Source organism: Gymnoscopelus braueri, assembly GCF_963280865.1.
Source record: "Gymnoscopelus braueri genome assembly, chromosome: 18".
NCBI lineage: Eukaryota > Metazoa > Chordata > Actinopteri > Myctophiformes > Myctophidae > Gymnoscopelus > Gymnoscopelus braueri.
This window is the reverse complement of record NC_137618.1, coordinates 47,227,115-47,251,861: the sequence shown is the minus strand read 5'-3', so window position 1 is coordinate 47,251,861 and position 24,747 is coordinate 47,227,115. Positions and strand designations below refer to the sequence as shown.

General features: G+C 41.9%; 1 protein-coding gene across 2 annotated transcripts in view; it reads left to right on the top strand.

Annotated features, from left to right (window-relative positions):
* LOC308073623 (rho-related GTP-binding protein RhoE-like) overlaps window positions 1-24,747 on the top strand; it is a 528,647-nt gene that overhangs the window by 19,094 nt on the left and 484,806 nt on the right. The window contains exon 5 of one of the 2 annotated variants that reach the window (XR_013932017.1): window positions 577-3,002. Coding sequence is in view for 1 of the 2 variants with exons in the window: in XM_080412642.1 (XP_080268768.1) it covers window positions 577-828 (252 nt within the window). In the remaining variant the exon portion in view is untranslated. Of the gene's footprint in view, window positions 1-576; window positions 5,232-24,747 lie in introns of those variants that run through there. The other variant, XM_080412642.1, reaches the window with a different exon arrangement.

The following is a 24,747-nucleotide window of genomic DNA, read 5'->3' as shown; positions in this document are numbered from 1 at the left end:
GTACTGTACTTAAGTACAATTTTGAGGTGTTTGTACTTTACTTAAGTATTTCCAATTTCCAATACTTTTACTTCTACTCCACTACATCTCGGATCCAAATATTGTACTTTTACTCCACTACATTTATTTGAAAACTTTATTTGCTAGTTACTTTGTAGATTTTGATTATTATTACCAAACATACATTAACCACTTCAGCCCTATACACATTTTGGCCTTTTGAAAATAGCAGATCTACATGCTCACAATGCGTCGCGAGCATGTAGATCTGCTATTTTCAAAATATTTCTATACATTTTATACTTTTGAAAACTTGTGAAACGGGACATTCTGCATAATGTTTGATTTTTGATTTCGATACCAATACTTTTGTACTTTCACTCAAGTCAATTTTGAATTCCGGACTTTTACTTGCAACAGAGTATTTCTACATTGCAATATTGATACTTTTACTTCAGTAAAAAAATATGAGTACGTTTTCCACCACTTGTTGTAGGGATTGAAAAGCCAGTCTGTATAGTTCCTTTTTTTTACTTTGTGACTTATCGCGGTGTCTCCTCCCTTTTTTATTTGCAGGGCTCCAACATGGCCAAGCAGCTGAACGCTCCCTACATTGAGTGCTCCTCCCTGCAGTCCGAGAACAGCGTCCGGGACATCTTCCACGTGGCCACGCTGGCCTGCGTCAACAAGAACGGCAAGAACGTCAAGCGGAGCAAGTCCTCCCGGGGGGGCAACAAGAGGATCTCTCACATGCCCAGCAGGCCCGAGTTGGCGGTGGTCGCGTCGGACCTGCGCAAAGACAAGGCCAAGAGCTGTACGCTGATGTGACCCGCCGGTTTAGAGAGACCTTTTGTGGACGATGATGACGGTACTGGGACAGGAAGGAGACAAAGGGAACGTGGTGCACAGTGCATAGAGCTATAGCCGTCTCCCCGTGTGTGCCAAGCAATTAAACGATGGGCCGCTCTGCACTTTAAAATCGATTTTTGGCAACAACACTCCCCCGACTCTTGGGTTAGCGAGTTGCCCTTACACGGTGCCATAGGACAAACGCACAACTTAACTGGAAAAAAAGAGAACTCTGAAGGAAATGAACCAGAGACTACTACTACACAAACGCCTCAGAAAAAGAATGGATTTTCTGTCACTGGTTCCTGTGTACTGTAGGCTACAGTATAAGGCGAGATAGAGGGAGATGTGCTGATCCGTTGCTCGGTCCTTTTTTGCGTTCCTGACTACCCTGGAAATGACATCATGTCTCCCCCCCCCCCCCCCTCTTTTTTTTTTGGTCTAGGGATTAAAAACCTGGACAGGAAGTGAGCTAAAAATGGTGTTGTGTTTTACTTACTGTCCTCAAAACTAAAATGTGAAAAACGGATTCTCCGGTGAGATGATTGTTCCAGAAAAAGAAATAAAAAAAACAAGAGACTGCTGCTGTGTTCTCCCTCCAGTTTTTAATATCTGCAGAAGACAGATGGATCTCTGGCACTGACCCCCGGTGACCCCTGGGGGTCTGGCACTAAGGAGTGAGGACGTTAAAGTGACAGGAGCACTGTGGTACCGATCGTCTTGACTAGAATGGATTCTCCTTTCGTTTCCGTTGTGTTACTGCCTTGACAAGTTTTTGCCAAATGGATTTGGTATGTTTGTATTGTTTGATGATGATGATGCCGTTGCACAGTCTTTTCTCCGACTTTTTTAATGTGCCCTTCTCCGTTTGTTTGCATATCACCCTGGAATGGATTTGAACCTCGGTATAGCCTGATGTTGACGCTTTTGTGTTTTCTATTCTTTACTCTTTCTTTCTTTTTTCATTTACAACCAAAGAAAAGCTTGTCTGGGAGTTTTACCGTTTATGGGGAACTGCTCATAGATACATTATGATACAGTATCATAGATACATTATGGAGTCTGAGGGTTGAGAGATTGGCTCTTGTACAGTAGCTCTATCATATCAATGTGGCTGAGCCACAGTGGCCCATTCTTTGCTACTGGGCAGATTTTTAACCCATTAAGACCTGAGGCCGATTCTACAAATGCCCTCTGAAACACCCAAAAATGGTATGTATTTGGCCCGCGGACCCCCATCTGAAAATGTTTTGTGCCAGGGAGGGACCCCCCAGAAGAGAAGATTTGAGTTAAAACAAAAAATTGAAATTGTTCAACAATTTTCAAACGCTTTTTGGATTATTGCTAGATGCATATAGCTAAAATCTAAAATTACACAGATGCTTCCCGGTTTAAATGGGTTTCTAAGATGTGCTCGTCTGTCCCCCGGTGCCTCATGCAGAGCATTCCCTTGGGGTTTCACTGTCATCAATGCTGACTCACTGCAAAGTCACACTGTCTCTGAGCCTTATCAGCTGGTGCCCAGGATGTCATTGCACAGTCCCCCCCCCCCCCCCCATTAAGGATGGCAAGGGAAGGGGAAGAGGAGGAGCGCTTATTTTTGTTAACTCAACGTCCTGCATACAATCAGATCTACGAGCTCATTGTAGATCTGCTATTTTAGAAAAATTGTGAACATTAAGTGCAAATCATTGAATATAATATTTTTGAAAGCGAACATTTGTGACTCAAATCTTTGCTTCTGGAGGGCTCCCTGGAACAAAACATTTTGACATGGGGGTCCGCGGCCAAATACATATCATTTTGGGGGTCCTTGACATGAAAAGGTTTGAGAACCACCGCTGTAGCAATCTGTAGTCTGTTTGGTGGAGAGCTACCCTTACGGCTTGAGAGAGGCGAGAAGCTATAGGAGCCAACGGAGTGGCCACGCCCGGCAGCCGATGGGCCTCGCGTGTCTACAAGCGCGCCGTCTGAGCCGCTAAGCCATGGTGGATGGAATAGATTACATGGATTAAAGTTCTCAGTCGCCACGACTTATTTCAGTCATTTGGATTCCATAGAGGTCGAGCATGTGTCACGCACCGAAAATAGGCTATCTATAAGATTACAGTAGATGGCCTATTTTCGGTTATTCGTTATTTTAAGATTAAAGAGTATTTGAAGTGGTCAAAGTAGCGATAGAATACATGTTCAACCTCCCAGAAAACCCTAATTGATCTCTGATATTTCATAAAAGACAATGGTAAAGCCTCAATCTGCAATTTCATCAACTGGTTGGCTGTATGGCTATCAAAACATCCTAACTTTACACATTGTGTCAATTGTTTATGAAATACAGTGCTAGTGTGTATGTAGGGGGGGGGCTTCTTTCACTCTGTTTCACAAATGGAACTTGGCCTAACACATTTTTCTGTAGTCGTGAGATTTTATTTTGCTTTAATCCCTGAGATTATCACGTGAAGCAACCATCGCTCCCTTCTTCCCCCGTCTCAGCTGATGACAGTCCATCTCGGCTGAATCCTGGGGGGGAAAAAAGCTATATCGCCCACAGTTCACTGTCAGCTATGCAACACATGTTTTGGCCATGATCTGAAACGTCTTTCATTTCCATGTCTTGTTGCTGAAGGTGCCGGTTGTCGATGCAAGTGGTGGAGTGGGATGTTGCTGGGTAGAAGGAAAAAAAACAGCAACTTTCCTTCTGCATGGTTTCGTTTAATTGTTTGGCATTTTAAAGGGTGAAAGCCAACCTAAAACACAATTCACACTTTGTCACCTTGCTAAAATAATGGTCTGTCATTTTAAAAGAAAACTGAAAAAAGTGAACCAAACTATATGATATTTCTTAATCATTTCACCCAAAAAGTGTATATAAGGGTGCGGTCACACCGAACGTTAATTCTGCATATGAGGGCGGATTCTGCCAATGCTTTTCAATGAGAACAGAGCGTTGTTTTTGCAGAAAGACGCAAATGGCAACAAACTGCTCCGTTCCCATTGAAAAGCGCATTGGTAAAATTCCAGTTCGGTGTGACCGCACCCTAACAATATATGACTATTGACATACAAATAGTCAGTTATGTAACATAAGAGGATTAAATGACGTAAGTGACTTTGTTTTGCCTAAATCACGTTGTCTTTGACTTAGGCAACATAAAATGGCCTAGGTCACACTCTTGACATAATAGGCCATTATACTGCTGGGGTGGGAGCAGCATCCTTTTCAATAAGGACATTGTGGTAATTTTTACCACAAAGAGCTGATTTAGGCATAAATTATACATTTCCTCAAAAGATTACATAGACCATTATTTTAGGAAGGTGAAGACTTGTTAATTGCTGTGTTCTTGGAACCCCCTCAGTCAACGTGACCAACACAATTCAAAAGCCACAATCAATCAGTTTGTCTTCTTGACTTTTCCTACTTTTCTGCTTTAGAAATAAGTTAGTTCACATGCACCAGTCTAGATTACAGTACTGGTGCGCGTGAACATAACGTCTTAAAGTCACCCTCCAAACCCATATTCAGAGCTTGTGAGTTGTGTTTTTAAGAGAGGAGATCCACTCTAAGGCCTTATGCAGGTGTGTTTGTGGGCAGAGGTTCTAATAACGTTTTTTTTTTTAACCCATTAAGACCGGGAATGCATCTGTGTCATTTTTGATTTTTAGCTATACAACCATTATTTTATACTTTGGCTATTCAAAAATAGCAGATCTACAAGCTCATAGCGCGGCACAGAGTGCCACGCTATGAGCTTGAGTCATCTGCTATTTTTTTTAAATCGTGAACATTTGTGCAAATCTTTCAATATATATTTTTGAAAACGAACATTCGTAACTCAAATCTTTGCTTCTGTGGGTCCCTGGAACAAAATATTTTGAGATGGGGGGTCTGCGGCCAAATGCATATAATGTTGGGTGGTCCTTGACATGGAAAAGTTTGAGAACCACTGATATTATAGCAACATACGTTTTTTTTCTTAAAAAAACGGTTTGGATTTAGAAGACATTTTGTAGAATCGGAACCTTAGGTCTTAATGCGTTAAATAAGATTCCAGGTTCAGTATCTATCTATCGCTCTCAGCCTGCTCAAAATCAGCACTAGTACCAGACACACCTTAGATCTCATATCAGCCAACTGCAATTTTTCAGTTTTTCTTGTTCCGTTTAGTCTTGCTTTCTTAATATTCCCCAAGGCAGTATTACCAGCTTATACTGGGTGTATGCTCTCTAGGAAAAATGTTGAATTAACATTGACAAGATGTTAGCTGTTAGAACGTCACAGTTCTTTGAATGTTAGTCCATTTGTATGTCTGTATGATGGATGTTTCCACAGTATTTATTGAAGTTCTATATATTTTTTCCCCTTGAAAAATAAAGTTTGATGTACAGTGAAAACGTCTTGTCCCGAGTCTTGGATGTGGTAATTAAGTTTGGTTTTATGAAAACAAGAAACAAAACGTTTTTCTTTCTTGATATAAAAGTAGTAGAATGAGAACTTTACCATGTTTGGGTGCTAACAGATCATGGTCACTCCCTCTAGTGCTGTCGGTGTCACTCACTTTAGAGAAGTAGTTAGTCAGGTATGAGGCTATTGACAGGGCACTTTCCCTTTGACCATACCTGTCAAATGTGTGCTTCTATAGCCATTAGCAGAGATCTCCCCTGTTGTGTGTACATAGCGGAGGCCTTGCCTACAAGTTTGAATGTCATTCACTGTCCTTCATGTTGAAACAGAGTGGGAAAAACACTACAAGACTTTAACGGTTGCTAGGTCTAGTTCTGTAATTCACTTTAAAAAGCCCTTTGTGATGATTGAAGGCAGCCGTTTCAATCAGTGGATTTCCCGGGGATAAGCTTATAAAAGGTTCTACCGCTAGAACCAATAAAAAGAAAGAGACATTTGAACAATGTTAAGTCAAAACGAATGTTACTTCTTGATTATACGTGCTCGTCTCCTTCGGTAGTGGAAACAGACACTTGGAATCAGAGAGTAGTGTGCATCAGAAAACCCAATAAATCAGGGAATAAGAATGCACTTTTTAGAAGTCTGCATCGGCAGCCAGAATCACAGTTACTGTAAAACAGGTGTAAGATAAACCCCATGCTTGCATATAGTGAACGGACATTCACTTCCATTTGTTATGGCCCTGGGTCATATGTTTTTGCCTGTGTGGTGTTGCCCTGTGTATTGTCTTTCTTCCAGTGTAAAAAAAGTTTTAAAAAAAGTAACTAAGTAAATTTACTCAAGTACTGTACTTAAGTACAATGTTGAGGTATTTTTACTTGACTTGAGTATTTCCAATTCAGTACTTTTACTTCTACTCCACTACATCTCAGAGGAAAATATTGTACTTTTACTCCACTGGGAAGGAGGGAGTCAATGTTTTATGTTACACCTAGTGACCCCTAGCCTGGGTCGTAACACATTATAGAAATATTTAAAGTCATATTGTGCAACATTCATTTAATAGCCTTTTCGGCGACACCTCTGGGTCTGTCTATGGTCTTTTGGAACTATGATTCCCAGAATGCAATGGAAAATGTCGTTGTCATGTAACAAAAATGTATTAACTTAAAAATACACTAATAAATTACATGTCTGGTACATTTTGGCATGAGTGTCAGGTGCAAATTCAACCTGCTGAAACATGCAGTCACCCTGTAATTACACACACCTGTCTGTCTGTCTGGCTGGCTGCCACCTCCATGACTCATGCTAATGATAATTTCCATATGTACTTAAATGCACATACTGTAGTGCACTGTTTCCCAAACAGTGGGTCCGGACGCATCTTTGGGTCGCGGACACATTTTTGGGGGTTGTGAGCAAATATCTCCTTTTGTCCGTTTCCTACATTTAAAAATATATGTTATTTCAAATGATTTTAAAAAGGTTGAAAAAAAGAAAATCTCAACTTTTCGTCAATTTAAAACAATTCATAACAAAATGAAACAATCTAATAATTTCCATGAATACATTTTCAAAAAGTCTAAGAAGTAGTGAAAATAGAAGATCTACAAGCTCACAACTGTGAGTTTGTAGATCTGCTATTTTCACTATGGGTCCCGGGCAAACGTCTAGTTTCTCTTTTGGGAACCACTGCAGTAGTGTACGTGCACTAGCAAATGTAATCATACCGTCAAGGACAGCCACTGTTTTACAGTCACCCATCCTCCATGACAGAGGAGTCCCTGCAAGAACATTGAGGACACTAAACAAATGTATTATGGAGGCAGGGGCCCCTGGGCCAACTATCTTTGAACTATCCACGTCGGGTGGGCACCAAACACAGTACTCGGGTTAAGGCATTTGTGGGTCAAGAAAGCACCCGTAGAGACTTGTTTACAGTCTAAATGGGCCTTATAGGAGGAACGGACAGGCCCTGTTATGACCATACTGTAGGAGGGGCCTTGTACTGTATAGGCAGAGGGGCCTACATATTTGAATGCTATATATTTTAATAAATTGTCATTGAGCCTCTAGGCCCAAGGCTGTTAGCCTGACACTCAGCCTGAATTTCCACTTTTTTTTCACTCCATTATTCAGTCTGAAAGCCCTCTCAGTGCAGCTGTTTTCTGAGATGGGGGCATGGCTAAAGTGGGACTCTTTAGCGATTGGTTGGTTCATACTGGATCATCCCCATATTTCGCCAGCATACTTTTTTTAATGGGCGTGGCTAGCGATTCAGGGGCTGGAGCCAGACTGCAAGGCTGCCCAAGGGCCCCTGGTAGTCAAGGGCCCCTGGTCACTGGCCCACCACTGGTCCAGTTTATAATCCATCTATGCATGGAGGGTGAACCCCCTTAATGTACATGCGGTTACATTTGTACACCCCCGGAGTTAAATGGATAAATTATTCAACACTGAGGACCGTTTAGGGGGTACGTCTTTTGAATCGGCGAATATGACTTCAGACATTCTACAGAGCTATTACACAGTGCTTATGTCTACTCAACATATGAGAGAAATGGAAGGGGGAGAAGAAAAAATGCATGGCACAGCAGCTGATGTGCATGCTTGTCTGAGGAATGCAGCTCCTCATGATGTATGATGTTCTGATCCCACAGTTGTTCGGCCTGCTGTTTTCTTTTTGCTCTCCTTTTCTTTTCTTTTTTTTTCTTGAACCCCCCCCCCCTCCTTCCGTGGGCAGTTTATCAAGATGAACTCTGTAGAATGTTGCAGACGTGTGCGAGATCCACTGACATTTCTCATCAGCCAGGAATTGTTAAACCGCTGACAGTTTAATACACGCGCATAATAATTCCATCCCCGCAGTCGGTACATAAGTCATCTTAATGACTATAATAGCGTTAAGAATTTGTCCTGATCAGATTTGCTGTGTCCCTAGCTAGCTGCCTTCATGTGGTGGCAGCCAGCAGCTGGGTCTCTCTCCATCGTCCCCTGTGAGTCCTTGCCCTTGAGCAGGTTCTTTCAAGATGTATTGAGGACACAGCGTGTGTCACTGTCACTGGTAGACGAAGTATATCGTTGTTGTTGGGCAGAAACCACTTATCTCCTATTAAATTAAGGCCCCACGTACTTGATCATACTACAGCATCACAAAAGCATCAAAAGTAGCAGATCCACAAGCTTGTAGATCTGCTACTTTTGCCATTTCTGAATTTAAATCCTGAAAAGTTTTGGACATATGAGGTTTCCACCCGACAGAGACGATTTACTCAAGACTCAAGTATTCAAAAGTACAAATGACGATGTACGTTTTATTTTTAATATCAATGCATTGCTGTATCGAAATTTGTGACATTTTCTGTTTTTTTTTTTGTTTTTTTTAAATAGCCAAATCTATGAATGAGCAATGGCAATCGTTTTACTGACATTTTACATGTTCTTGTTGTATAACATAACAAAACAATGAAAAGTGAAGGTGATAACCAGGACACAGGGAAGCGCTGAGTTTTGTGAAATGTAAAAATTAGTTAGTACTAAAGTAAATCGTCTCTGTGTCCGGTGGAAACCTCATATGTCCAAAACTGTTACTGGAAAGAACGTTTCAGAGAATACTTGCCAGCATTAGTCATAAATGGATACCACCACGAGTCCTAAGACCGTGCTCAGGATGCCCGGAACCCCATATGAAGAGATAACTGACTTATCCCATCCCGACATCCCCATATATGGAGATAACTGACATACCCAAGTCTGGACATCATAGACCCCTTCCTGGAAGCTCCATATATGGACCCTATCTTTGGGCATGACCGACATCAGGGCTCCATATATGGATGTGACTGATGTACAGTGACATCACCATAATGACACCAGCACCACAGGCAACGACATAAAAGGCAAAAGAATCCCCGCGTTAGTTCAGATCCATGGGCGATACCCAGGGATATTGACTATCTCTAAGACACAAAGCATTAATACAGATCCCACTGAAAATCTATCTGCAAGACTAGACCTTCAAGACATTGACCAGTTTGGCTCCAACTACGAGAAAGCTTGTTGCCTTCTGATGTTCTACAGTGAGAGCAATATGCTCAAAGCCACGAGGAAGAGGAAGCATCAGGGTCGGTCGGATGACTCCGACCGTGCCAACCCTGCAGATGGGACATCATCTGTAAAATATACCAGAGGTGACCCTGCTGGAGTAAGACCCGCCATTACTCCAGACGCCTCAGTTAATGACCTGGTGATGAGTCTACGACATGAGGGAACACTTAAAGAGCTCCAGCAGCAGATTCAACAACAGATCAAACAAAGGTTCCAAGAACTGTCGGAAGAAATGAGAAGTGTTCGCATCGATGCTCGCAGTCCAGTACCACCCCCTGGTTCCTCACTGGAACCCCAAATCTGTCCTTACCTACAGGGACCTCACGGCTCCACACAGGAGTCTCAGACCTGTCCCGACGCACAGGGACCTTTGGTTCACCAGCAGGAACCCCGAACCCGTCCCAATATACAGGGACAACCCAATCCTGTGGCACAGGGACACTTGCGAGAATCACAACACTCTGATCGATCTCATCGTTCCAGACGCATCAGATCTGTATCTGATGCAAGGAGGCACCAATCGCGATCCCCAGTGGATCGCCGGCATAACCATCAGGGGGCCTGCTACTGGGAGATGCCCTACAGGGGACCGGCACCTACCATACCGGTCTTTGCTTCTCCTGACCCTAGGGAATCTGCCAAATTAAAGAGAGCAATCGAGGCCTTCCCTCCTAACGCCTCAGAAGAGTTCAAGTCTGACCACCTGAAGTTTGAAGAGGCCTGCTTGGTGTCAGAATCCTACTCAGATTCCTCTCGTCCATACTCTCAAACTATGGCAGCGCTTGCGGAGCAGTTCGGGCAGCCTCATCGAGTGGCTGTGGAGAGCATCGTCAAACTAATACAAGGTCCTAGCATCAGGAATGAAGACGCTGAGGCAATCCGAACATTTGCTCTAAGGGTCCGGGCATTGGTGGCCCTGCTCTCAAAATCAGGGAGGGCAGGAAGAGCGGAGCTGGAATGTGGAAGTAATGTCATTCAACTTCTAAATAAACTGCCGTCTGACTTGCAGGTAACATTTTATAGGTTCATCTACCCTAGACGCATTCGGGTCCCGTCTCTTCTAGATTTGTCAGAATGGTTGGAGTTTGAGATTAAGATGCGGGCTAACGGATCACCAATACGTTTCCGAGGACGTAGTCCAATGAGGGGCCTGCACAAGACAACACATTTCCGTAGTCCGAGCAGAGCTGCCCAGCCGCATAGGAGACCGGTGAACATAATACCAAACACAACAAACTCAACCCCTGCACAGTCCCAGTGTCCGAATGGATCGAGGAATCGCAGAATGTATTGCCCATACTGCAACCAAAATAGACACACTCTGAACTACTGCAAAGACTTCGAGCAGCTAACTATAGCTCAGAGACAGCACTGGATCAGGAACGGAGGCATGTGTTGGCAGTGTGGAAGATCCCATCTGGCAAGGGACTGTGATCTGCGGAAGAAATGTTCACGATGTAACCGCATTCATCTGGAGGTTCTCCATGACTTGCAAACTCGGGGGGAGACTAACGTCCCCATATATGGAGATAACTGACATACCCAAGCCTGATATCATAGACCCTATCTTTGGGTATGACCGACATCGGGGCTCCATGTATGGATATGACTGACGCACAGCGTCATCACCGGAATGACTCCAGCACCCCAGCCAACGACGTAAAAGGCAAAAGAATCCTGGGTTAGTTCAGATCCATCTGCGATACCCAGAGATATCAACTACCTCTAAGACACGAAGAATTAATACAGATCCCACAGGAATCTATCTGCAAGACTAGACCTTCAAGACATACCAGTTCGGGGCTCCATGTATGGATATGACTGACGCACAGCGCCATCACCGGAATGACTCCAGCACCCCAGCCAACGACATAAAAGGCAAAATAATCCTGGGTTAGTTCAGATCCATCTGCGATACCCAGAGATATCAACTACCTCTAAGACACGAAGCATTAATACAGATCCCACTGGAATCTATCTGCAAGACTAGACCTTCAAGACATACCAGTTCGGCTCCAATTACGCTCCCAATGATTCTCCTTCCATTGCAAAGGAGCATCTCGGTTTAATTCCTACTTGGACACCGTCTTGACCCAGGTTTAGACAACCAGTCGAATCTTTGGTCTTTTATAGTTACCTTTCAGGATTCAAATTCAAAAACAGAAAAATAAGCAAATCTACAAGCTCGAAACGCGACACTTCGCGCCATGTTTCGAGCTTGCAGATCTGCTACTTTTGATACTCTTGTGTGACGCTGTAGTATGATTAAGTAGGCTATTAATTTAAAAAACACAAACAGTTAGAATATGGAGATAAGAGGTTTCTGCCCGATAGCAACGATATGTAAGTACTTTAGTGTCCACCACTGATCGTTACATAGCCGTAATGTGATGTCCTGTTCCAGTGGAGCTACAGTACAGCCCCACCTACGAAAGCTTTTAATTATCTCCGCCAGCCAAAGGTGGGCAGAGAGAGTATGTTTTACCCCCTGTGCATCTGTCTGTCCGTGTGTTTGCAGTTAATTTGGCAAACGTCTGACCATTCAGTGCCAAATCTTGTGCACGCTGGCCAAGGAATACACTCCCCGAATAGTTTTCCAATCCATCCAAAGACAAGTGCTGATGTCATTGACCCTACCTTTAGTTTAGAGTTGCAAGCTCAAAGGCTTGTTTTTTCAACACCAGTTTCACAATTCCTCAGATTGGCACACACACACACACACACACACACACACACACACACACACACACACACACACACACACACACACACACACACACACACACACACACACAGTGCCCGCGGTTAACTATGACGCGCACCCCACCACACAGATACATTGGATCACATGCAGCACACGCAGCCCACAACACAAATACACAGCACTGAATCAAGCAAAAACACAGTTAATTTACAAGCTTATTTTAAAATAATAATAATAATAATAATAATAATGAATTGCATTTATATGGCGCTTTTCTAAGTACTCAAACTTACTCAAAGTGCTTTAAAATGGTTCATTCATTCATACAGGAGGGGGGATTGGGAGGTGGAGCGGCGAACAGTCGACGCCAGCGTCCCCACTTTTCCCACATTCACACACCAATGGTGGCAAGCTAGCGCCGACGGAATCATTGGAGGCAATGTAGGGTTCAGTGTCTTGCCCAAGGACACTTCGACATGTGGACAGGAGGAGTTGGGATTCGAACCGCCAACCCACGGATCAATGGACGACCTGCTCTACCTCCTGAGCCACAGCCGCCCTAAAAAAAGAAAAAGCAACATCTGGCAGAGATCTGAGCTCTGTAGAGCGCACCTTTCCAGTTTAGCTTTAGAACATACAGTTTAAAGACATTTTCGGCCCTATCTTGGGCGAAGCCTTACCCGTTAGCACTACCCGCTATACATTATGCCGACTCCATTATTTGCGCCTGGAGGTGTGCCCGTTGGCGTGTTGTTGCGCTTTCCCTAAAATTGCTAACTTGCCCACACACTTATGGGAAAGCGCATAGCGGATTCTAAAACCACCTCTATGCCTAATTAATTTGGTAAAGCGTGCCTGCAATGGACATGTCGAGAGTCGCCAGGGCGCCCAACGGCACAACATTCAGAGGCTCCCTCTCTCGAAATTCTCAATCTTTGTGATTCAAATTTTCCTATAATCAGCAGAAGTGAGATTGTCCTATTCCTTTTATTGTCAATTTTGTTTATATAAGGTGGTAGTCTATTCAAAGAAGACATTGATTTGTGGCGTGGCATGAGCGATGCCATTCACTCCGTTCAGTTTCATTAATCCATTGTGCAGGAAATAATGAACGGATTACAATAATATAACATTCTCTATAATCGGTAACATGTGGGTGATAATTATGTCGATCAAATATGGTTTTATTCAAAGGCAATCAAAGGCTAGAGCGTATGAAGCGAACGTCGGGTATAGTGTCCAACGTTATAAGTGCCTCAGTGCGGCCGCAGAGTTCACTTCTGAAATAAGTGATTGTGAAAGTGATTGTCATTACAATTTTCCCGTAATCCACAAAAGTGTGACTGTCAATAAATTGTGTTTTTTATCAGCAGTTGCCAGTTAAGCTTATCAAAGACAAATAAAATGTCGTTTGATCTGCGTTTGCTATAACCACACCAGACCATTTTGTTTAATTAATCCATAACACAAGCGATTGCTGTAATTTAAAGTTCTCTATAACTAGCAATGTGTGAGTGATAATTCTGTGTATCAAATATAATTGTACTCCAAGGCAATGTCGCTCTTCCATGGGCAGAGAGGGAGAGAGCGTAAGATTGCATTGGGGACAATGGCTTGCACAGTCTTCTCTGAAAGGCAAGGGCATCTGGTACGGTGATTGGTTTTATTAATGTAACGCCCAAACCACACCTATGCATAATGTAACGGGTAGCGCAGGTGTTTAAGGGATCAGGCTGGTGTCCGAAGATAGCAACTTTTGCACAGGAACGCCCCTTGCGCCATGCTAAATACCCAAGTAGTGGGTTTAGCCACTCTTGGCCAAGATAGGGCTGTTTATGCTGTACCCTTTATGCTGTATGCTACTCTTCCACACTTCCACCACTACAGTACATTTAATACCTCGACTTATGGACCTAAGAATAGGTTTTCATGATAGATAGTACGTTTCTGAAATGATTTGAGTAAATGTAAATGTTACTTTCTACACCGATTTGGTCTTAATATGGATGTCACAGAACAACATTGTTGCTCACTGAATGTCGGTTAATTCAACGAGTAGGCCTAATGGCTACGATTAGCAACACGTGTCAACCTTCCTCTTCAACAACCTCTTGTGTCCCAAAAGAAGACTTCCCACCACTGTTCCTTCTTTTAATGTCTCGTATAAAAGAAAAGTTTTATATGTAGCGTGGTAATGGGCCTGGACAACAAAGCAGACTCTCTAGGTGATGCAGACAGGAGGAGAAGAATGTGTTTTAGGGACTTGGTTGATCTCAGAAGACATCACAACAGCTCACGTTGTGGAGACATGAAGCTTAAATAAGAATAATATCCCTTTCCCGTCATTTAACCCATTAAGACCGGGAACGGTCTTAATGGGTTAAGACCCATTAAGTTCGCTTTAAAACACAATTATACATTCAAAGATTTGCACACATTTTCACGATTTTTCAAAAATAGCAGATGTATGTGCTTGTACAGTATATCTGCTATTTTTTAAAGCGAAATTTTTGAAGCGAACATTTTTAACTCAGATCTTTGCTTCTGGGGGTCCTTGACATGGAAAAGTTGTATTACACCACTGATATAGCAACATACGTTTTAAAAAAAATAAGGATTTAGAAGACATTTGTAGAATAATTTATTCAAAGACTTTTCAAAAATAGCAGATCTACAAGCTCACTATGAGCTTGTATATCTGCTATTTTTGAATAGCCAAAGAAATCTTAAAATGACACAGACCCGGTATTAATGGGTTAACTTAATTTGCCTCATATAGCCGTGTGGATCCTGCTCGCTGCAACAATACAATTTCACGCATTTCAAGGTTGAAAGACTGGAAATGCAAATGCTCTCTGCCTCACTCTCTCCACCCACTTCTCTCACCTTATTTACTTCATGGTTAAGATACAAATTGGTACAGATTGAAGGAATGGATAAGGTTTATTAGGATATATTCTGCAGCTAACATTCATTTTCCTTGATAGGACATGGCTTGTTTATTTGCACTCAATCCACCTGTACTCCGTCTTTGGTGGATTTACAATAAGATAATACGTTCATGGCGATTATGCAAACTGACTATGATTCTATTGCAGGAGCAGTTTCCACATAGACCTGTCAATTGTCAATAATCACTAGTCATCAGCCTCAAGCGTTTTGCCACAGCTATAATCTCCTCTCTGGTTGAAGCAGTAATGTGAGGACAGGTCATCTATTTCACGGTCACATGTCTCTACTTCACTCTAGCCTAGTGCTGGGCGATATGACTTCCAATCAATATCACAGTATTTTGCCTCGATTACGAGGAGACAGTGAAGACAGCCGATTTACAAGCTCACAGCGCACCGCAATGTGACTCGATTTTTGTATGCCACCATTGTACAACAAAGTATAATACAGGGCTATAGATCGTGCCAAAAATCCTGAAGGGGGCGTCAACAAGTGTCTTTTGGTAGCTGCGGATATCTTTGAGGGGTAAAAACCAGGTTGACTTAGCATTGCCCAATGCCACGCCCAATGCCTCGCCCCCCCGTGGTGACGACACGTTGGCACGCTCTATAGGGCTTAAGTGGTCATTCAGACTAATCTATTTAGTCGATTATTAAAAAAGATTATCAGAATTGTTTCGTGTCGATTCATTAATATTTAAGAAATGTAAAAGAATGATCACAGAAAAAAACCTGCTTCTCGATTATTCGATTCACCTACATGAGCAAGATTCAGTCGGTTACTGGCAGTGGTGTAAAGTAACTAAGTACATTTAATCAAGTACTGTACTTAAGTACCATACTTAATTACCATTTTGAGGTATGTTCACTTTACTGGAGTATTTTCACTACATCCCAGAGGTAAATATTGTACTTTTACTCCACTACAATTATTTGAAAACTTTATTTACTAATTACTTTGCAGATATAAATTATCATATTATAAATCATTAATTAACCACTTTCGCCCTATTTTATTCATAGGCTATTTGAAAATAGCCGATCTGCAAGTGACTCGTTGTGAGCTTGTAGATTTGCTATCTTCAGTACTTTTACTTTTGATCCTTTAAGTATATTTTGATGCCAGTACTTTTGTACTTGTACTCAAGTAACATTTTGAGCACAGGCCTTTTACTTGTAACAGAGTGTTTTTATATTGTGGTATTGCTACTTTTACTTAGGTATAATTATGTGAGTACTTCTTCCACCACTGGTTACTGGTTCTAAACATCGGTTTGGATAATAATATTTCCGTTCAGTTGCCCAGCCCTATACTCTCGTCTCCAACCCCTACAACAGACTTTTCCCTACTGCCCTCCTTTGAAATCTCCCTGGATGCTCCGATGCAGCTCGAGCTAAAATTGGTCTGCAGCCTCTCTTCCAGGGTGTATACCAGAGAGACAGGTTTTAATCAGACACAAGTGGCCCGAGAAGAGGGGATTTAATTTCACTTCAGCTGCACTAGACTGAGTTTACGAGGCCACCTGCAAACTCAACCCAATGATACCTATAGAAACCACAGACTGTGTAAGAACAACCTGACTCGTTGTTTTCATTGAACCACATACATAACCCTTTTAATAGGCTTATGTGGTTCAATGAAACAACGAAAGTTGTGATTTAGCCCTGCAACTGTAATATCAATAATAGGCTCTTTGCAAAGCAGTCATATTGGAAGGAAATTGGGCCTCTACTTCCTTCAGAGGTGTTACCAATGATACTAATGAAGGCTCTGTTCCATTGTGTGTAGCAGTGGTTCTCAAACTTCAAGGACCCCCATAACTCTGAGAGTGTACAAATGGAACCAAATGGACCCTTACGGGTCCATTTGGTTCCATTTGTACACTCTCAGAGTTACACACCTGAAAGGGGCCGTGACCCTGGACCACACTTTGAGACCCACTGGTGTAGTGTGTTTCCAGTGAGCCAACATCAGCACCCTGACTCTGTTTGACCAGAATGGAACAGAGCCTTCATTAGTATTATTGGTAACACCTGTGAAGGTAAATAAGGAAGAGGCCCAATTTCTTTCCAATATGGCTGCTGTGCATACAGCCTATTAAAGTAGCTATTCTTCTTAATATTATAGACAACATTTTGAAGTGATGTACTATAGTTATTGTAGTGACTAAGACAATATAGGCTGAAAAACAATGCCAGTGACAGGCTCAAAGGAGGACCGTGGACAGTTCAGAAATCTGCCTACCAGTGACATCATCGGTAGGCAGGTTTGGACATTTCAAACAAGATTTCAAACTTTTGTTTTTACTTTTCGCTTCTATTTCAGCATGCTAACTTTCCAGGAAGATAAAAATGCCATAATTTCTACAAGCTTGGAATCCCCATCATTGATGTCATTGGTAGTCAGGAATCTGAACTGCCCACGGCCCACCAATGACACGCAGAGTGAGTAGACAGAGATTTGTGATGAACATTGGTGAGGACCAATTATATGAGGATGTGGTTGAAAATGTGCGAAGTGCTCCTTTAATTGAGCCATTCAGGCCAGGGTAAGGATAATCATCACTCGCCTTTGTAGGTGTGCAAAATACTTGCTTTTTAAGGATTATCATCACACATTTACATGAATATCTTTCAAAATATCTGCCATTGCATTTTCATAACCACCAGAACCCTATAGCGTCACTATTCTGGGCATCTTAAAATAGGTGGACTTGACTTGAACGTTGATATGATGTTTACTGTACATATTTTTATTTTACATTTCTACTCGTTTATATGATGTTTTTGCGTAGTAGTGTATATTTGTCAGTCATTAAATGTTTCGATGAATTGAGTACAAAGGACCCCAACGGAAACAAGCCATAGTGGGTCTTGGGTTTAAAAACCTTGTATTGAACTGTACTTGTCTTTGCAAATTGTTAATAAAGTATTCAAACAATCAATCAATCAACTTTCCACGGAAATTGGTGAACATTCAGCGGAAATAGCCGGTCACAACGCATCTATGCGTTGTGAGCTTGTAGGTCGGCAATCTAGCAACCAAAGAGATTTGGTGTAGAGGAAAAAAAGGAGGGGTCCAAGAATAGACCCCTGGGGCTGGGGGACCCCGGTCAACTATAGGGCAAGCGTGTCAAACTCATGTGGGAGTGAGGGTGAAAGGTGACTTGATGAGGGCTGCGACCAGCTGCGGACACGCATGCTCGCTCGCGTGCGTTCACTTACACAGCTGTCACAGACTGAGAAAACAGAACTCTCGTAATGAACATTAATGAGGACCAATTATATGAAGATAGGTTGAAAATGGGTGACGTGGTAAGTTGTTAAATAAGAGGTATTCTTTTATTATATATATTAGGCACCATATCGTTCTCGGTTATAAGAAAAGTATGACACTGATTTGAGGCTCAAACAAATCCCAGAGGAACTGTTTCAGAGCAGAATAGACTGTCACTAAAACATTAGTTTTGACCAGTGCTGTAAAGTAACTACAGTAAGTACATTTACTTAAGAACTGTACTTATGTAAAAGTTTGAGGTATTTGTACCTTACTTGATTATTTCCAATTTCCAATACTTTTACTTCTACTCCACTACATCTCGGATCCAAATATTGTACTTTTACTCCACTACAATTATTTGAAAACTTTAGTTACTAGTTACTTTTTAATATTATTACAAAACATACATTATCCATTCAGCCCTTTAAACTTTGGCTTTTTGAAAATAGCCGATCTACAAGCTCACAATGTGTCGTGAGCTTGTAGATCTGCTATTTAAAAAAAAAATGTATTTGAAAACTTGTGAAATGGGTTAACATCAGCTATAATCACATAAACAAAAATAAGAAAAACTACGCTACAAGACAATATTCTGACCGAAGCGCAAGTCAAATCCTCAGTGTTAATTTACAGGTCCATTTGGTTTCCTTTTTGCACACTCACCAGAGTTAAATGAAGCCTGAGGATTTAATCATTTTTACCCTCCCCCTCCCCCTGCCAGCTCCGCCCACGTGAGCAAGATGGATGTCACAAAGAACACGGGCCAGGTTTGTGATTATGTTTCAGTTTCTGTCTGGAGGGCATCCTCCTCCTGCTCCTTGTCTCTGTGGGAACGACGCCAGCCAGGCACCACATCCAGGAGGCAGATTGTCTCCCTTGGCCTGGCCTGTACCACCGTCCACCACCAGCTGAGACCTCCAGCACGGCAGCTGTAGTGCAGAGAGGGAGGTACTATCAAAAGAAGAAATCTGGGAACCCATTCGGTGAAAAAGAAAAGTGATTTTTTTCCCCCTTTGTTTTTGCCTCTGGGGGCACCACCTCTTTTTGCATAGAAACAGGAACTCGGTTTGGCTCGTCCCCCCTTTCTTAGTCCACTTCCTCCCGGGTGCTTCTGTGTTTATTCCTACTAACAACAACAACACTACATGATTATTGCAGTGGTGCTGACAACGAGAGATTACAAAAGAAGTGACATGAAGACGGCTGGGTTTTTCTTTTTCTTTTTTACGCTAGCATCCATATTCTGGGCATGTTATAGGAGAACATTCGGCAAAAATTGCAGATCTAATGTGAGCTTTTAAATCTATATTTTTGGGCAAAGAGATTTGTTGTGTAGACTAGAGGAAAGAAAAGGAGGGGTCAATGAAGAATGTAAGGTTTTACAGTAAGTGGTTAAGGCAAATTTCTACAAAGTAAAACTGCACCCAGCTGAGCTGTTGTTTTCTAGTAGCTATAGATCAGAGATCCATTCGGATTCATTTACTCATTTTATGTAAATCTTTCTCTCACAATCACACATTTATAATTGGAACCTATGGCATTCGCCGAATGGTTATAGGGATGAATTATTTTACATTGTGAACAAATTCCTTCTTCATCAGCAACAAGGCCTTTTCTGGAAAATGGCGGCACAAATTGAGTCATTGTTTAAGATGCATGTATTCAAGCTGAAACGATACTAGAGAGAACAAAATAGGCTGGCAACCTCCCTCCCCGGAGCAAAAATGCAGTCATTACCATAATATTATCCATAATATCCTATAGATGGAGAAGCACATCCTCTCCTCTCCTCTCCTCATAAGCTCAGAGATCAAGCCTGTTCAAGGAGGAGCAGCCGCTCCTGTTTTATTAATGCCCACGGTCTCGCACGAGCATTCAAGGAATGCCATTTTGAACCCTGTTTCCATTTTTAAAGTCACCCGTTCCCAATGACACCGCTTTGAACCACATAGAATACAGTAGTGGAAAAAGTACTCCGATATTTTACTTTAAGTAAAAGTAGCAATACCACAATATAAAAATACTCTGTTACAAGCAAAAGGCCTGTGTTCAAAATGTTACTTGAGTAAAAGTACAAAAGTATGACATCAAAGTACCAAAAGTTCTAAAATGTTTGAAAATAGCAGATCTACAAGCTCACAACGTGTCGCATCGTGACGCCTTGTGAGCTTGGCTATTTTAAAATTTTCAAATAGCCTATATATTAAATAGGGCTGGAGTGGTTAATGTAACTAAAATGTTCAAATAATTGTAGTGGAGTAAAAGTACAATATTTGCCTCTGAGATGTAGTGGAGTAGAAGTAAAAGTACAGACAATTGGAAATACTCCAGTAAAGTGTACTTAGTTACTTTACACCACTGATAGAATATACAATGGGTTGGGACAACTTGGTCTCCGACCAACTACATAAAAGGGCTGTTTCTTGGCAGACAGAGATGGGTTCTTGGAGCTCAGTCAAGATCCTGTCTTTTAATGTCTTGTAAAGCCGGAGTTACAGGCCGATCTACAAGCTCACAACGCGCCACTGCGTGACGCGTTGTGAGCTTGTAGATCATCTGTTGCACGACGCTCCGTGCTCTAAAGTATAAATCAGGCATTAATTTTCAGCCGGTCCGTCTCAGCAGGATGTAAGACCATGACATCATCAGCATAGAGCAGCTGCAGACAGCCCAGTATCGATACCCCCTCTGGGCACAACTGTAGAGGAAGGGAAATGACAATTATAGAAGGATAAGACAGACCAGAGACCAAATGCAAGGATTTTTTAACCCATACAAACTGGGAACGCATCTGTGTAACCATTTAAACCATTATTTTATACTTTGGCTATTCAAAAATAGCAGATATACAAGCTCATAGCGCTAAAAATCGTGAACATTTGGTGCACATCTTTGATTATATATATATTTTTAAAGCGTTTTTTTTACTCAAATCTTTGCTTCTGGGGATTCTACAAATGTCTGTCTTCTGTATTTTTCCGCTGACCACCCGATCTCAAAATATTTTGTTCCAGGGACCCCCAGTAGCAATGAGTTAAAAATGCATATACATATATATGTATAAGAGTTGCACATATGTTAAAAAATTTCCCCCAAAAAATAGCAGATCTACAATAGCGTGGCACAGAGTGCCGTGCTATGAGCTTGTATATCTGCTATTTTTGAATAGACAAAGAAATCTTAAAATGACACGGATGCGTTCCCGGTCGTAATGGATTAACACAAAGGGGCAGGTTTAAACTAAACCCTGGCCAAAGACATGGCCATAACATACTGTAATGAAGGCATTGATAGTAAGCAGGGCCAAGGTAGATGTCCTGTGAATTATGGTTGTTTTTGTTCACACATCTTCCCCACCCTGATAGCCCTGAGGTGACTGACTGACTCAGTGGCGGTGAGATCACTATAATGGAGGGTGAACGCTGGAACAATCACCACCACGCCCTCTCTGTCTCTCTGCTGTTATTGCGGGGAGAGAAAATATGTTGTTAAATAATAAATCCATCAAAAATTATTCACACGGCCTCGTTGTGTCGCAACATTTATTGTTGAAATCTTTTGAAAAAACATCTGGCAAATGTTGATCTGCCAAATACGTTTGGGTTTTTTGGGGCTCGAAGTCAAGAAATATCTCAGTCTTCAGATACGAAGGTTCAAGTTCCTTGCCCCCCCCCCCCAAGCAGTTGAAAATAGATTTTGTACCGTAGTAGAGGTTTAAGCACAAATACGTCACTATTGTTGGCTCTTTTTTTCTTTCTTTCGCCAGCAAATTTGTTTATTGGCACCAACTTGGCTCTATATTCTAAAAAGCAATTGAGCTGTCAAATTATTAAACCTGGCATCATGCGTGCCTAGATGCCTGAAGTTAACTGCCTGTGTTTTTTGATAAATTACCTTTTAATGTGAACCGGGACATTTAACCACTTCCTATTCACCTGTTTCCTAGGCTGTGTGTTTTCCACTTCCTGTCGATTTGATCCAATGAAATCCAATGAAACTGGTCAGATGACCAATGATATCCAATGAAATCGACAGGAAGTGGAAAACACACAGCCTAGGAAACAGGTGAATATACTTCTTGTAGCTCGTAGATCAACTATTTTCGCCAGACTGTTTGTCTAATTTGTTTACCAAAGTGGTTAAACTATTTTTTTTAATGCCAAATTGACACATTTTGTTAGGGGACCCCCTCGAACCCCCCTTTCTCAAGGACCCCACTTTGAGTACCAGTGCTCTATGTCATCAGGGTCAGGCTGTTAAGGGGGTCCTGGTCATTATCAGTAGGGGGGAGAGACAGACAGACAAGAGGCTCCCGTGGCGAGCCAACCTGACTGACACACTGACCCTGTGTGTGTGTGTGTGTGTGTGTGTGTGTGTGTGTGTGTGTGTGTGGGGGGGGGGGGGGGGGATGCTCCTCCCTGTCAACGTGCTGCATGTCAGACAGAGAACTGGCGGTCCGGTGAGCGAGATGACCCGTCCAGGATTAACCCACCTGACCTTCACGCCAGACCACGGCAGGGGGGGGGTGGGGTTGGGCCAGTGCCCATTAAAACCAGGCGTCCCGCTGGGGGTCAGGAAACGGCGTTGCCAGATTTTGCGAGAGAAATAAGCAACCAGGTCTATGAAAACAAGCTCCAAAAGAAGCGACTAATATAGGCCACATGAGCACTTTTAGCCTAATTTATATACATCGGCTATTTGAAAATGGCCGATCTAAGCTCACAACGTGAGCTTGTAGATCTGCTATTTTCAAAAAAACTAAAACAAAGGGAAGAATTTGTAATATTCTTTTAAACATTTTAATTACACACAAAAAAATCAGACAAATACATATTAATTTGGGGGTACAGACATCAAAATGTTTGAGAACCACTGGTTTAAACAACATTTAGGAAGCAAGCCCAAAATAAGCAACCCGTAAACTACCAATATTTACAAGCGACTTTACAGAAGAACAAGCCCAAAGTCGCTTATAATAAGCGAACATGGCAACGCTGGTCAGGAATGCCTTTTCTTTTATCCTACACATCAACCCCTGCAGACAGATTCTCCATGTGAAAGATGGTTGCGTCGCTACTCAGGGGTCCTCAGGGGTCCTCAGGGGTCCTCCACCCCCAGGTCCTTAAAAGTGATCATCCAAGCTCGACAAATAAACATGAGTGCTTGTCCTTCTGGTGACGGGTACAAAGGTCAGCTGAGTGCAAATGGAAAGACTGTCACACACAGTCAAACCTGTTCACTTATTGTTACAAATGATGTTGGACTAGAAGAAATCAGTGGTGGAAAGCAAGTTGATACATGTCGTTGCTGTCGGGCAGAAACCTCTTATCTCCATATTTTCATATTTTTTTATACTTTCTTTCGTAAATCAACGCCCTACTTGATCATGCTACAGCGTCACACAAAAGTATCAAAAGTGTCAAAAACCTACTAGCTTGAAACACGGCGTGTTTTGAGCTTGGCGACTTTTTGCTATTTTTTTATTTGAATCCTGAAAAATAACAGTTTTGTAGATTCAGAAAAGTTTTGTTTCCACACGACAATTTACTCAAGTTCTGTATTTAAATAAACTTTTGGGGTCCTTTTACTTTACTTGAGTATGTCCATTTTTCAATACTTACTTCTACTCCACTAGATCTCGTAGGCAAATATTGTACTTTTAACTCCACCACAATTATTTGAAAACTTTACTTTAGATTATTATTACAAAACATACATTAACCAATTAAGCCCTAATGTATACTTCATCTAGTTGAAAATAGCCTATATCTACAAGTTCACAACGCATCACATAGTGACGTGTTATGAACTAAAACTTCCCAAAACTTTGCCAAATTGTAAAACAAATCATACACAGGACTTTTACTTGTATAACAGTGTATTTCTACTTTGACTTTAAGTAAATATTCAGAGTACTTCTTCACTATTAAAAAAACTAAGCCAATCGGTCTTCAGGAATGGATACGGTAATGAGGTGATAAGTGTCATTTGAATACAAATATCAAGTGCAGTGTGGAAAAGAGAGAGTGGCTTCATATAATTGGTCCTCATTGATGCAAAAATAGCTGATCTACAAGCTCAAAACGCGTCGTGGCGCTTGTAGATCGGCTATTTTTAGGGAAAGAGATTTGGCGTAGATGGAAAAAAATAGTACTTATAGTCGTAACTCAAGTCTAGAGGGGTTAAGTGGTGAAAATGGTCATTTTTTAGTTTTGTAAAATAAGATGTATCATCTGGGATTAATATCAATACACTGAGCTTCCCACAGTTGGAACATCTTGGATCTCATTTGTTCTCAGCAGGAACCATGTCTCTGGCATCATGTACCCTGTCCATTATTCATCTGACTGACATCAGGGAGGTCCCACCGGGAATGCATGTGACGTCCCCCCCATCATGTCCCCTACTTATGGATACCGTCACCATGACAACAGGTACAGCCCCTGTA